At 42.3% G+C, this 13,487-nt stretch overlaps 2 protein-coding genes across 2 annotated transcripts; both read left to right on the top strand.

Moving 5' to 3' along the window:
• Nucleotides 1–79: 79 nt before the first annotated feature.
• fnta (farnesyltransferase, CAAX box, subunit alpha) lies at nucleotides 80–4,478 on the top strand. The gene is made up of 9 exons (XM_008327514.3): nucleotides 80–277; nucleotides 456–541; nucleotides 1,136–1,250; nucleotides 1,423–1,527; nucleotides 2,466–2,592; nucleotides 2,792–2,940; nucleotides 3,512–3,574; nucleotides 3,867–4,041; nucleotides 4,133–4,478. The coding sequence occupies exons 1-9, from the start codon at nucleotides 150–152 to the stop codon at nucleotides 4,289–4,291; spliced, it is 1,107 nt and encodes a 368-aa protein (XP_008325736.1). The 5' UTR covers nucleotides 80–149; the 3' UTR covers nucleotides 4,292–4,478.
• A 144-nt stretch (nucleotides 4,479–4,622) lies between these two features.
• tmem271 (transmembrane protein 271) lies at nucleotides 4,623–13,481 on the top strand. The gene is made up of 5 exons (XM_025062982.1): nucleotides 4,623–4,926; nucleotides 6,830–7,123; nucleotides 7,225–7,319; nucleotides 11,755–11,845; nucleotides 11,946–13,481. Exon 5 carries the CDS (start codon nucleotides 12,539–12,541, stop codon nucleotides 13,310–13,312), a length of 774 nt encoding a protein of 257 aa, XP_024918750.1. The 5' UTR covers nucleotides 4,623–4,926; nucleotides 6,830–7,123; nucleotides 7,225–7,319; nucleotides 11,755–11,845; nucleotides 11,946–12,538; the 3' UTR covers nucleotides 13,313–13,481.
• The last annotated feature ends 6 nt before the right edge of the window (nucleotides 13,482–13,487 follow it).

Raw genomic sequence — 13,487 nt, 5'->3', positions numbered from 1 at the left:
GGAAACGAGTCCGCAAATACAAGTCCGAACTGTAATCGTGTATTTCTAGTGTTTTCTTCACCACCGGGTGTGACGTTTCGTTTCCCCGGACGTGACGTTCTCTTTAGCTCACTAAGCTATACAGAGCTAACAGAGCTAATACGTTAGCTATGTCAGGCTTAGAAGAAACATCTAATGACCTTTTAAAGGTTAAACGAGACCAGGAGCTGGATGCAGACGCTGACGAAGAACTCGAGGATGATTTCCTTGTTGACTCCACTCGATATTTATTTTACAGGTAACGTCTGTTTAATAATATTGCAAATGTTAGGGTGGTTAGCATAGTAGCCGCCCTCGTCATACCGCACCAACTGAGCAACTACTCTGGAAAGACGCGCCAATGTCTGTTTTAAAAGTCTTTACATATTTGACTCAGAGAGTTTGATGTTTATGTTTTTCTTTCTTTTTTCTTTCAGGGAAAGAAAGGAGTGGGCTGACCTGGAGCCTGTTCCTCAGGACGATGGACCAAATCCTGTAGTGAAAATCGCTTACTCTGAAAAGTGTAAGACTGCTGAGATTGTTATGATGTTGGTCATGCAGGTTGCTCTGTTTCTCCATAGATAGATGTATATTTTTGTTTTACTGAGAAATAGATCTTTGAAGCGGAATTACATGCAAAGGAATTTTAACAACGCTATCCCAGAGTTTACTACCTTTTGAATAGTTAATTTTTATCACTACAATTCTACAGTGTTAGCATTGCACATAACACCATTAATATGTATAATTTGGCATTTTATTGCAGTACAGTTTGGCTTTAATCTTTTGTTTAACTATGAGGTGAGATTCCAGAAAAGTGTTTCTAACACTGCAGCATATAATGTACATTCACTGCTATACTGACAACTTAGTGCTAAACCTTTTACATGCTATTAGTAGGTTTCTTTTACCTGCTTTGTAATATTCTCTGTGTGTCTTGTGAGATTTAAAGTCAGTGATTCAAGAAGAATAATTCCAGGATAATGTTTGTCTCCTGCTAGAACGAATCTTTAATATTATTGGTTGTATAAAAAATTATTTTGTTGCTTTGTGTTGATTTTTTTTTGTTTTTGTTTTTTGTTTCTGTTATTTGACATACGTACATTTCTTCCAACAGTCTCAGATGTTTTTGACTATTTCCGTGCCCTCTTGAAGACTGATGAAAGAAGTGAACGGGCCTTGGCCTTGACAGCAGAAGCCATCGAGCTGAATGCTGCAAACTACACAGTCTGGTGAGCGTTGTTCATTTTTGTAATGAGGACAAGTAAAGCTGTCTATGTCTCGACAGAAGCACGTCAAACAAAAATATCTGTCTGGAGAGAAATTGTTTAACAATATAATGTCTTAAAGGTGCCATGGCCTTCATGAAAGTAAACATTACGTTTTGTTTTTTTTTTGTCTTAGGCACTACCGTCGAGTACTACTTCAATCGCTATCAAAAGATTTAAGGGAAGAGATGAGGTACATTACTGACATCATAGAGGAGCAGCCTAAAAACTATCAAGTCTGGTAAGTGTAAGGTCGAACATCAGTTTCAGTATTTTGGAGTACATTATCCATTATGAATATTTTCTGAAAAAGAAACTGCAATGACTATTCAGTGTGACAGAGGCAGAACAGAAATGTCATCCTCTGTCACACGCAGTGTTTCCGTCTCATGCCTGCTGTACTAAACGACACAGACCTTTTGAAGGTGATGAAGAGGAAAGACTTATTATTCCCTCCAGTCAGTCAGCTCTCAGTGAGGCTCAGGAAATGGTCGAGGACCAATTACGTCTCCCTCACACCCATTACGAACACTTGCCCCCCGGCAGACAATATAAAGTACCCCGCTGCACTAAGCTATTAAACAGTTTTAAAAATTAATTTGTAACAGCCTCCATGAAACTTTTAAACTCTGCCCGGCATACAAGATTGTGCAATACTTTTTTAATGGTTTTTATTGTGCTTTACCGCAGGAGGTGAGCAATATTAGTCCTGTACAATTTCTTTATTTGTTGTAGACACAGTGCTGCTTTTGTTGTTGGAAAAGCATCAGGGAATTCTGGACCATTGACAATGTTAAGAGTTTCCTAATCCTCGTGTGAAGACTTAGACTTCAGACCATCTTTGGATTTCTTTTTAACAGTAGGGGTCAGCAGGTGACAGTTTTGAGTCGCACTTGACACTGACATTTTTCCATATTAATAATCATATCAGTTTTAGATTGAATTACTGCACTTTACGGACCACTGGGTGTATTCTTCCACTTATATAAATAAATTGTAAAGTGTCGGTACATGTTTATGAATCCTTATTTAACATTTATTAAACATTTATTAAAGAAAACATGGATGATATGTAACATCTGTCGTCTGTTAAAACACTAGAGATTGGAGAAGAAGAAAAAAGTCATTGTTGAAATGACTGTGTTTGATGAAGACTTTTTCCCCAAACTTGTCTTCCAGGCATCACAGGCGTATGGTGGTGGAGTGGTTAAATGACCCCTCAAAGGAATTGGACTTCATTGCAGACATTTTAAGCCAAGATGCCAAGAACTACCACGCTTGGCAGCACCGGCAGTGGGTCATCCAGGTAGGTGTTGAAGCCCTCCACACAGTTTGGCTCCTAATCTGAGAACAGAGATCCAGATTTCTGCCCACACAAAGACATTCTGCTCAGACTGAGTGCTTCACTTGTGAGTTTTGTTCTTGTGTCTAACGTGGTCTGTGTTTTTCTGAATTATTCTGCGGCTGCTGATGAAAAGTCCTGTGATTTTTGTAAACATTTTCAGGAGTACAAACTGTGGGACAACGAGCTGGAGTTTGTGGAGACTCTGTTGGAAGAAGATGTGAGGAATAACTCCGCGTGGAACCAGAGGCATTTTGTGATTTCTCAAACCACTGGTTTCTCCGACCCGGTCGTAGTGGAGCGAGAGATTCAGTGAGTACCCTGTCTGTGAATATATACAAAACCCATTGAATCTGAAGGAATTCAAGAACTAGATGATGTTGAACCCGGAATCTTCTGGTGACAGGCAGATGACATGATTAATCACAATTAATTACAGGACTAGATGATGTTGATCCCGGAATCTTCTGGTGACAGGCAGACGGTCAAACCTCTGCTTCACTCTAGTGACATGATTAATCACAATTAATTACAGATGAATCATTATTCCTCAATGTGAAAAAAAAATCTGATAATCACTAAAACATATGTGACAATAAAAAAAAATCTGATAATCACTAAAACAATGTCCAACAACAGCAGGTAGAGGTCAGTGTTTCTCACCTGTTGTTATCTGTGACTAATCCAAATTATTATGAATGAAATTGTTGTTATCTCTGACTAATCCAAATTATTATGAATGAAATTATTAATATGGAAAAATTCCATAAAAAGTGTTTTTTCCATAATAAACCCATTATATCTAATACATAATTAACTGTTAAGAAGACAGTTTGACTCTATGACTTTATTCTGTTTATTTACTAACTGTTATTTGTTAAAGGTATTGTCTTAACCAGATCAAGAAGGCCCCGCACAATGAAAGTGCCTGGAACTATTTAAAAGGGTAAGTTAAAGAAATTGATTTTTTTTTTTAACCGAAATTTCAAAACACTATGTATATTTACGTGGTTTCCATTGCCCTGACCTTGTCAGTAAATAAAACTGATTGGTGCCTATTTTATGCAAGTCACACACAGACCACAAATATAGATTTTTTTTTTCTCCCACACAGCTACTGACTTTTTAATGTTGATAATTTATTTAGACCACAGTGGAAAACTGAGTGGAGACTTGGTTATTAAAAATGAAGAAGGCTCACTGACAGTGCCATCATTGTGGGGGTTTTTTTCCTCCAGAATGCTGCAAGACAGAGGTCTGTCAACTCAGCCCGGTCTGCTGGAGAGAGTCCAGGAGCTGAAGGAGACACACTGCTCCCCGTACCTCCTGGCCTTTCTGTTTGACTGTTATGAGGACGCCTTAGAGAACAGCACTGAGGAAGAACAGAAGGGAACCTTAGAAATGGCTCTAGAAGTAGGTGCTGAAGAAGTGAAAGCTCTTTGAAGAGGTGAAATTAAAAAATAATGCGATTAACAATCGGCCTGTGTTCGTTCTCGCCTGTTAGATCTGTCAGCTGCTAGCGGAGGAAAAGGACACCATCCGTCGGGAGTACTGGCGGTTTCTGGGACGCTCTTTGAAAAAGAAATACGGTAACTTTGTAGAACCCACAGCGGACGCCCAGGAACCTCCAGCCTCAGTGCCTGGACACCAGGAGTCCAGCTGAACCCCCAGAGAACTCAAACCTTTTCACTAATTTCCCCGCTTTGTCGTCGCTGTTGATGACGTGGTATAATGATAATGATTGATGGACAGGTGTCATGTGGTGAATGCTAACGCAAGGTTTAAACTCCTGTGCACATTTTTTTTTTATTTTGCAGTAGAAAACAAATAAATATTTGCACCGTCTTAAATCAGCCATTTTTTATTCGTTTATAGTCATTCAATTTTTTTGTCCTTGATTTCAAATAGACAGGAAGTGGATTGTACAATTGTTTTTTTGTTTTTTTTCCAGAGCAGATGAGAGATGAAATGCAGCAGTTATTCTGATCGATGACTCACAAAACAACTCAGCCAAGACTTTTTCTTTTTTCTTTTTTTTTTAACTTATTTCCAATCCTTTAAAAGTTGCTGTCAACGAGCCACTTTCTCTGCTTTCTGTAGAGAAGTTGAATCCCAGGAGCTGAGCTGCCAGGAGGAAAAAGTGAAACTAACCCTGTGTTCATACAGTGAGTACTGACGCTGTCCTGGACTTCCCTTTGGAGCGAGGAATTTGATTCATATCAGCAGCTGCAGCTGTTTCTACTTATGCTGACACGACAACGATTTTTCCTCTCTTCAGTTCTGAACAGTCTGTACTTGGTAATTACTGCTTCCGTGGACGCTTGATGTTCACGGGGAATTTTTCTTTTTCTTTTATCTTTCCGATCAACTTCCGCGTCGGGGGTAGTAATGACATGACACAGGGTCCAGCATCACAAACAGAAATCCATGTGACACTTATCAAAAGAAACTACAGTCGTCTACAAAATGTTTTATTTTACCTGCTACTAACCCCACAGGCTTTCAGAAACAAATAGGTTTAAAACGATATTAAAACTAAAATGTGTACGTGTAAAATCACACAACAGTTGGTGACTGATCCTGTAAATTTGTATTCCGATGCCACATCTCTCTCTCTCACTTGTACAAATTGAACAGATGCCTTCTCAATCACAGCATATAATTTGAGGACAGTGCTCTCTAGTGGTTTACCCGAGAACAAAACACTTGAGCCGATCTATAATTTAAACACAAGCCAGCAGCAGTTCACTGTGGCTGTGTGGCCTCACAGAACTGTCAATGCAGAGACTGGACAACATCCGGTCTGGTCCAGAGTTCTGCTCTCTGACAGGTGGAACCACAGTAATCCAGTGTGGAGTTCTTCACATTTACAGACGTGATTAACTTCTGTCAAGTGCTTCATGATTGTTATCAGTTTAAAATTCTTCCCTTTTTTTTTTGCTCTATTTTCTCTTTCCTTTTCCTTTTTCTCCCTGGTCTTTACCTCCTGCTTCTTTGTTTTGTGCCTTTTGCCATCGGGGGGCGCCACAACATCTCACCTGCCTCCATCTCTCCTTTTTTCCTCTACCATTACACGTTCTCTTAGTGTATCTCTAAACTGTCCCTGTGACCTGTCCTCATGTCTAATCCCAGTGTAATCCCATCCTCACCTACTCCTCCACCTCTCACCCCTCTCTCTCTCTCTCTCTACCTCTCACCCCTCTCTCTCTCCTCTGGTCCATTTTTCCCCGATGGTTGACCTGAGGCTCTGACCTCCTGTCATCTCATCAGCCTGTAGTGTGTGGAGTCGTTCTTGCCGTTTGTGCTTTCTCTCCTCTCTCCTCCTCATTTATACAAAATGTAAATGTTGCCGGAAAATGTCAACGTAAATAAACCAGTAGCTGCACATTGATATTTTGCTCAATGACTCGTTGGTTCATTAAGAAAACCCGGCTTAAACTGATGTGGCGTGGTGTAGTGGGAAGATTTTTATTTCCTCCTCTCAGGAGGTGCTGCTTTTAAAGACTGCCCTGATTTATAGAGAGAAGTTGTGGCTGTGAATGTGTGAATCCCAGCGTCACTTATTTAAGTGGAAACAAAGATGTAGAATTATTGCAGGACCCTGGCTGGGTGTTCCTAACACAACGCCAAACAAACATAATCCTGTAATTCAGACCTGTTTGTGTGTGTTTTTATTTTATTTTTATTGAAAGCAGACGCGCTTTTAATATTTTGAATTTCTACACCTGCTTCTACGACATCTCACAGTGTCAGTTCAGAATCCTTGAACTCAAACTGTTCTCAGTCTCTAATAATTAATACATTTTTTCTTTCGTGAACGTCGACACCTTTTGCTGTGGATTTTTTTTAATGAGCTGTTGATGAAGAATTGTTTCCCAGGCATTCTTTAATTAAAAGCCACTTCACTCAAGTCAATTAGAAATATTTATAGCCAGTCAGTGAAGTCTGCGAGTGCATTAGAGAGCCGTTATGAAAAATGTCAGGCCTGGAATTAAAAGTCAAACTGGTGTTTTTGTTGATGGTGAGAGGGAAACGTCGTTAATCTGCTGAGAGTTTTGTTCAGACACAGACGAATGAACACTGGACACAGAACGGGTGATGTTTATATTAAACAGCTAAAAAAAATTTAATTTCTGATATTCCCTTCCTTCTGTCCACACGTGGATGCTCAGCTCATGTGGATTTGTCTTTTCTGTTTCAGCTCCAGGGAAACATCCAGATGTGTGAGAGCAATGAGGAAACAAAGAGCTGCAGTTTGGTGACGTTTAATTAATGAACCTCAACTGAAAAGACTGAGAGGAAAAAAAACTGGATTTGTACATTCATATTATTTTACACGTATTATCTTGCAGCTCTTCTGTGTTGTCAGCAGGACGAGAGCGATCGGGAGAGAAATCCATCCGAACACCAAAGTGATGTCCCGTCAAATGTTCTGTTCTTCTTCTTCATATCAGTGTCACGAGAGGAGCTGGAGCCCAGGCCCAGCAGTCACCAGGTGAGGGCGGGTCTTCACTCTAACAACCATTCACACTGACATTCACACCTTAAGTTTCCAATTAACCTCATTTCTAATCTCTCCGTATTCCTACATGGAAGCTGGAGAACTCCGTACAGAGGAACGGTGGGACGGAACCAACAAATGGATGAATTTGGTCGGATAAACTTCACCAGAAAACGCATCAATAAAACAGGTAAGAAAAATCTTAAAGTATCTTCAGCTCACTGCTCACAAAACAACATAACGTCACTGTCCTCTTCTACTGAAGGTTTTACTGAAGGGGTTTTTTTAACAGCAGTTCAGGTTGAAATGTGTTACTCTGGGGGAATTGGCTCCTCCTGTGTCTCCTTGAATAGAACCCCCCTGCTCTTCTGTGACAGCCCTCCATCTCCTACTGAGTGGCTGTGATTACAGAGAGATCTGACCTCATCTGAATCAGATCATAAATATTAAGAAAAATCAATAGTTCAGTTTTAAAAGGACTAAAAATCAATACTTAAACCAAACTCTTCCTCTCTCTCTCTCCCTCTCCCTCTCTAACTCCACTGACCGCTGCCGTCACTCTGGTCTCCAGCCTTTGTATTGATTCCATACAGTTGTGAGTCGGTTTCTCTTTAGAACGAAAACTCCAGGCAACAACAGTGCAACCTGCTTCAGATCCATTAATATTTATGGGCCAACACAGGATTTTACAGGCTGACCTGTCAACTGCTGCTGTAAAACTGCACCTGAGACACCAGACTGTGGCAGGGCTGAGGCACTGGGCTTCACACACACACACACACACACACTGAGCATTGACCCGTGTCTTGATTTATTTAACCCAGGCCTCATTTCCCTCCTGTTAACCTGCTACAACAGAAAAAAGAGCAGTTTAATCTTAATGCTAAATTTAAGCGCAGACGTGAAGACGCAGGTTCTGCTGCCTCATGGTCATTTATATGCACTGCTCAGTCTCCCCCTCCCACTCTCAGACCCCCCCGCCGTCCCCCCCTTAAAGCTCCTGAGGCAGTTCTTCACTCGGCTGTTGGATTCATAACTGCTGACAGCTTTTACGGTCATTATTATACAGTAAACTCTACGAGAACACTGATTGGCTGTTGTCAAAAATCTGAGCATATTTATAAGTTACTGGGAGGGGGGAGGACGGGGGGGGGGCATATTAGATTAAATGTTTACCCTACCTCGACTGTGGTTGTGAATGTGAGTGTGAATGATTGTCTCTACGTGGACTGGAGAACTGCCCTGGGGCAGAATAACACCAACTGTTTATGCCATAATTCCAGCAAAATACAGAACAGGATTGTTGGCATATTTAGGATGTTTTTTTAATAATCGACATTATTCCCAATGATTAATCCTGATTAGTAATGATGTATCCACATCTACCGTGAGATTAATCTGATTAATTTTTAAACGTTAAAATTTTTTTTTTTATCGATTGGATGAACAAGAAGAATGTTCCTCAAACTGACGCTGTCTCTCAGATTAACTCGACGTGGAGAACCTTAGTTAAGGGTTGAAGCTGTCTTTTGTAAAAACACTGTGGAGAAGAAAAAAAAACAAGACTTGTTTTGGACCCGAGAAAAGGAATCGCTGATGCTCCCAGAGCAGGAGAAGTTATCAAAGTGTCTCCAAGTGTCAAGAAGCGGAGAGTGAAAAGTTTTATGGAGAAGTTCACTAAGTTCCACACAGCAGAGAACAACATGACAGTGCTAAAAAAAAAAAAAAAAACTCTAGACAGAAACCAAGTTAGACTTGTGTATGAAGACCCTAGAATAACTGCTGGAAAGACTGAGCCTGGACTGGACGTGGTCTGAAGAAAGAGAGGCCAGTACAGGAATAAACTGCTGGAAAGACTCCACGGCAGCCGAGAGGTTGGAGAAAGGAGTGACAGAGACTACAATCGGAATTTTTTCTTTCTTTCTTTTTTTTTTGGGAAAAGAAAACGGTACAAATCTGTTGGGACTTTGTCCGTTCCCTAAACATAGGACAGAGTTGTGGATGAATGTGTTAAATACTGTAAACTAAAGCGACGGGGTTATCATGTTTGAAGTACTTTTTTTTTAAGTTGGCTTTTTGAGTTCTTTCCCTTGTTGTCGTTCTTGTTGTCGTAGCTGTTCTCGGCATTATTCCAGTTGTTGTACTCGTTGTTTTTGTAGTTGTTCTGGTTGTTGTTCATCTAAAGTGAAAGAGCAGCAGGTCATAGAGTATTCACCTTCACCATTGACTTTCAGTGAATCACAACTTCCCCCTCTAGTGGTGAACTGTCTTTCACTTCCTGCGGGTTTCTGACCGTGTCAGTGACGTCTACAGTCGTTCTTCTTCTCCTTCTTCTTCTTCTTCTTCTTCTTCACCCTCTTGTTTTTCTTCTTCTTCTCCTCCTTTTTTGAAGGATGTCTGTCGTTACCACCCTCTTCTTCACCCTCTTCTTCTTCTTCTCCTCCTTTTTCGAAGGATGTCTGTCGTTAACTGTCGCCCCGTCAAATTTTCCGCACAGTTAAATTCAATTGTTTCCTCTGGTCCAGGTTATTATCACAAATACAGTCTCCAACAGCTGTGAACACAGACTATGCTGAAGGAGTGCATGGTCTTCTACCCCCCAACCCCCGTCTCTCTCTCCCTCCCTCCCTCTGTCTCTCTCTCTCTGTTACAGTTACAGTCAGGTGAAGCCACTCCTGCTGACTAGCGGTATCTTGGGGTCAGTCACTCTCACACTGTGATTGTTGATGGCGTTGACATCCTCAGCACTGTCAGTAGAGCATCAGAAATGCACTGTTAGCAGGGCTGCTAATTGTTGGACCAATCAGAATCATCAATTCTGTCATTACGTGTTTTTTTTTTTTTTATCTGTGCACCAATCCAAAGAACTAACGGACTGATTAGACTCTCTCTCTCGCTCAGTTTTTTCTTTCTCTCTCTCTAACACACACACACACACCCTGTCGCTCTCCCTGTTACTGGCAGCTGTAGCGGCACAGCCAATGAGGTGGCTCATTGTGATAAATGGATGACGGGGGGATTTTCTCGGCTGCATATCTTCCACCTGAGCCGTCAGGCTGCTGCTTCATTAATTCAAACCAAACTTGGGTTTGTCCTCTACAAGTGTTCACATCCTGGATCGACTGATTGGTCCAACAGTTTAGCAGCAGTTTTCAGTTTACAGGGAATATGAAAAAAACAAAAACAAAACTCGTTTGTTATTTTCTCCAGCTCTCAGATAATTGCACTCATTCAAACATCTCTGCAGCAGCAGCTCAGTAACGATATCATACAGATGGAGGTGCTACAATATATGGTTTTCATATAGTGAACTGTAGTTACTGATGTGATTATCTGACTCCTCCAATAGTCAGGAATATTGATTTTTTTTTTTTTTTTGCATCGGTTTTAAACTGTTGTAGCCTCGAGAGAAGATTTCTAAATAAGAATCAAATTTACCAGTATATATACACATATATTTGTATATATATGTATGTATGTATATGTATATATGTATGTATGTATATGTGTATATATGTATATATGTATATGTGTATATATATGTATATGTGTGTATATATGTATATATGTATATGTGTATATATATGTATATATGTATATGTGTATATATATGTATATGTGTGTATATATGTATATATGTATATGTGTATATATATGTATATATGTATATGTGTATATGTGTATATATATGTATATGTGTGTATATATGTATATATGTATATATGTGTATACAGTATATATATATGGATTAGGCTATGACCTTTGACCCGTGACTTGTGATGTTACCAGAAGATGCTGCAGTTTGTCATCAGTTCTTTTTTGTCAACATCACAGATATGAGGTGCTGAATAACACTGACGACAAATGTTCCATTGATTTTGGCGTTTAGTGTCATCACGGCGAGAAAGCAATTTTTTTTATTTTTTTTATTTTTTTGACCAGTCAGATTCCTTTTAGTCTGAACAGCGTGTTTCAGCACCACGGACAGCGCACAGAAGCTTCTCTCCAAAAGTGCTGGTCGAACATTTATGGCTCGGTGTAGGATTTCAACAGAGAGACTCATAAAAGTATTGTGATAAAAAGATGAAGCACGTGTGTGTATGTAGCTCAAGGTTAGCGTTGACAAACTGGAGCTGACGCTACTGACCTGTTCATGTGATTGGGTTCAAACCCTGACCCTTTTGGGCAGAGGACGAACTGAACCAAAGTGAGATTTAGGCAACATCAAAGAAAATGTAACTTAAATATGTTATAAAAAAAAAAGCCAGAGAAAATATGGAATGAGTCTAGATTTTTAGGAAATGTAAATGATCTGTCATGATGCTAAAGTTGTGGTCCAGGTGATGAGGTACTTCTGGCTTCTGATTGGCCCAGTAATGTAAAGAAGGAACGTTGAAAAACACAGTTGATTTTCTGGAAAGTTGTTCCTTTTCCTTTTTGATGTTCATAAACACGGCTGGTTATTATTAGAAGAAAAAAAAAAAGAAGAAGAAACTTTTACATGAATGTATTTTGTGAGTCCAGTTTTAGGTAGATTTGTGACAAAATAACGTCAGACCCATTTTAAAATCATCTGCTAAAACTCAACTAAGTGTTTTGTTTTATGTTTTTTTTTCTTCTCCCAGATCTCCCGCCTGAAGCCTTCCAGCTCCTCACCCTCCACCAGCAGCTTCACTGTCACCGCTGACAGAATAATCTAACTCGATGCTGAAGAAGGTCCCAGAAATAATGTTCCTAAAACCCTGTTACTTCTACCAGAGGAGGAGGAAGAGGAGGCTTTTGTTATGACGTAACTAAAGTGGTTTCTATTTCTCAGGACGTCTCCATTAATCCACCACCAGGGGGTCTTTATTGGTCCTGTGGGTCAGACTGTGGCCATCGGTCCACACGACCTTCCACCATCTCACCATCTGAATTAAGCAGCAGCCTCCCTCTCCTCCTCCTCCCCCTCTTGGCTGCCACAGAAAAACCACACAGCCCTGAGCCGGGCGGACTGCAGACAGAGGAGACGCTCCATCCAACAACAACAGCAGGAGGAAGAGGAGGAAGAGGAGGAGGAGCAGGGAAAACTTTTGGCCGACAGAGTGCATCCAGGCTGCTGAGTGCTGCGGGCATGTGCAGCTGAAGTGGCCGTTGTTTGTGTGGCCCTTTATGGATTATCGATAAGTGCAAAAAAAAAGAAGAAGAAGAAGAAGGGAGCGCGTTCTTGGCTTCTAAATTATTTATCCGTAAAGTGGCGGCGGGGATGCGAGTGAGACGCCACAGCGGCGACGATCGGCCGCTCTGAACCCGAGCAGCCACCGGCAGATGATGCCCGGGTGTGAGAGCGCTTCCCGGGGAGACGAAGGAGAGGACGAAGGAGGATGAGGAAGGAGGGAGGGGGATCGGGAGCGGCAGAGGAGGAATATAATGAAGTTGAGTGGAAAAGGACTGTGCACCGTCTTCTCCAGCAGCCTCCTCTTCGTGTGCGCCCTGAGCGAAGTTGTGATTGGATTAAGATGCGTCTCGCTGGGATCCACGGTGAAAGCGCATTTCCACCTCGGCTCCACCGCCGGGGCTTTTTACTCCGGGCTACTTGTGGGAGTCGGGCAGATCCTGCTGGGCTCCGCGCTGCTCTGCTGCGTGGACAAGCCCGGCTGCAGGAATTTCTTTCTCCTGGGTGTTGTGGTCTTCCTGCTCGGAGTCCTCACCGCCTTCTCCGGGGCGGTGGTGGACGGGGACACGGCGTCTGTGGTGGAAAGGAAATATTCACATTACTGCTACCACTACGTGTTCGTGAGCCCCGCGTGCGAGCAGCTGAGGGAGTACCAGCGGAGCCTGGTCATCTCCACGGTCCTCAGCACCCTGGAGTGTGTGCTGGGGCTCATCAACCTGCTGGTCATCAAGAGGTACAAGTTCTCCCGGAGCAGACAGTGTCAGCGGCAGAGGCGGACTCTCTTCAGTGAGGAGCGGGACTGCTCCTCCGCGGACTTCCAGCCCGTTTCCTACATCAACCTCGGGGTCTTCAGTGTGTTCGATGAGACCGCTGAGGTGCAGAGTGCCGGACACCCGTCCATAGAGCTGCCCGGATACGCGCCCGCGGACCCGGAGCTCAATCACTGCTTCCCTTTCTCCTGCCCGCTCCCCACTGAACTACCGCCCGCGTACGAGGACATTTTCCCCGCAGAGGCATGCAACACATAGCCGCTGTGGCCGCTGGGTCAGAGCGCGGCAGTGTCGCCCTCTGTCTGTGACAATCACCGACTTTGTGCTTTAACCATTTTTCCCTCGTGTCCTTAGAATAAGACAGCAGCAGGCCCCCCCCCCCCCCCCCCCCCCCTCCCCCCCCCCCCCCCCCCCACCCCCCCCCTCCCCCCCC

The sequence above is a fragment of the Cynoglossus semilaevis genome, chromosome 15, assembly GCF_000523025.1.
Source record: "Cynoglossus semilaevis isolate Cse_v1.0 chromosome 15, Cse_v1.0, whole genome shotgun sequence".
Taxonomy (NCBI): Eukaryota; Metazoa; Chordata; class Actinopteri; order Pleuronectiformes; family Cynoglossidae; genus Cynoglossus; species Cynoglossus semilaevis.
Note: the sequence above shows the minus strand (reverse complement) of the source record. Positions and strands in the feature narration are given on the sequence as shown.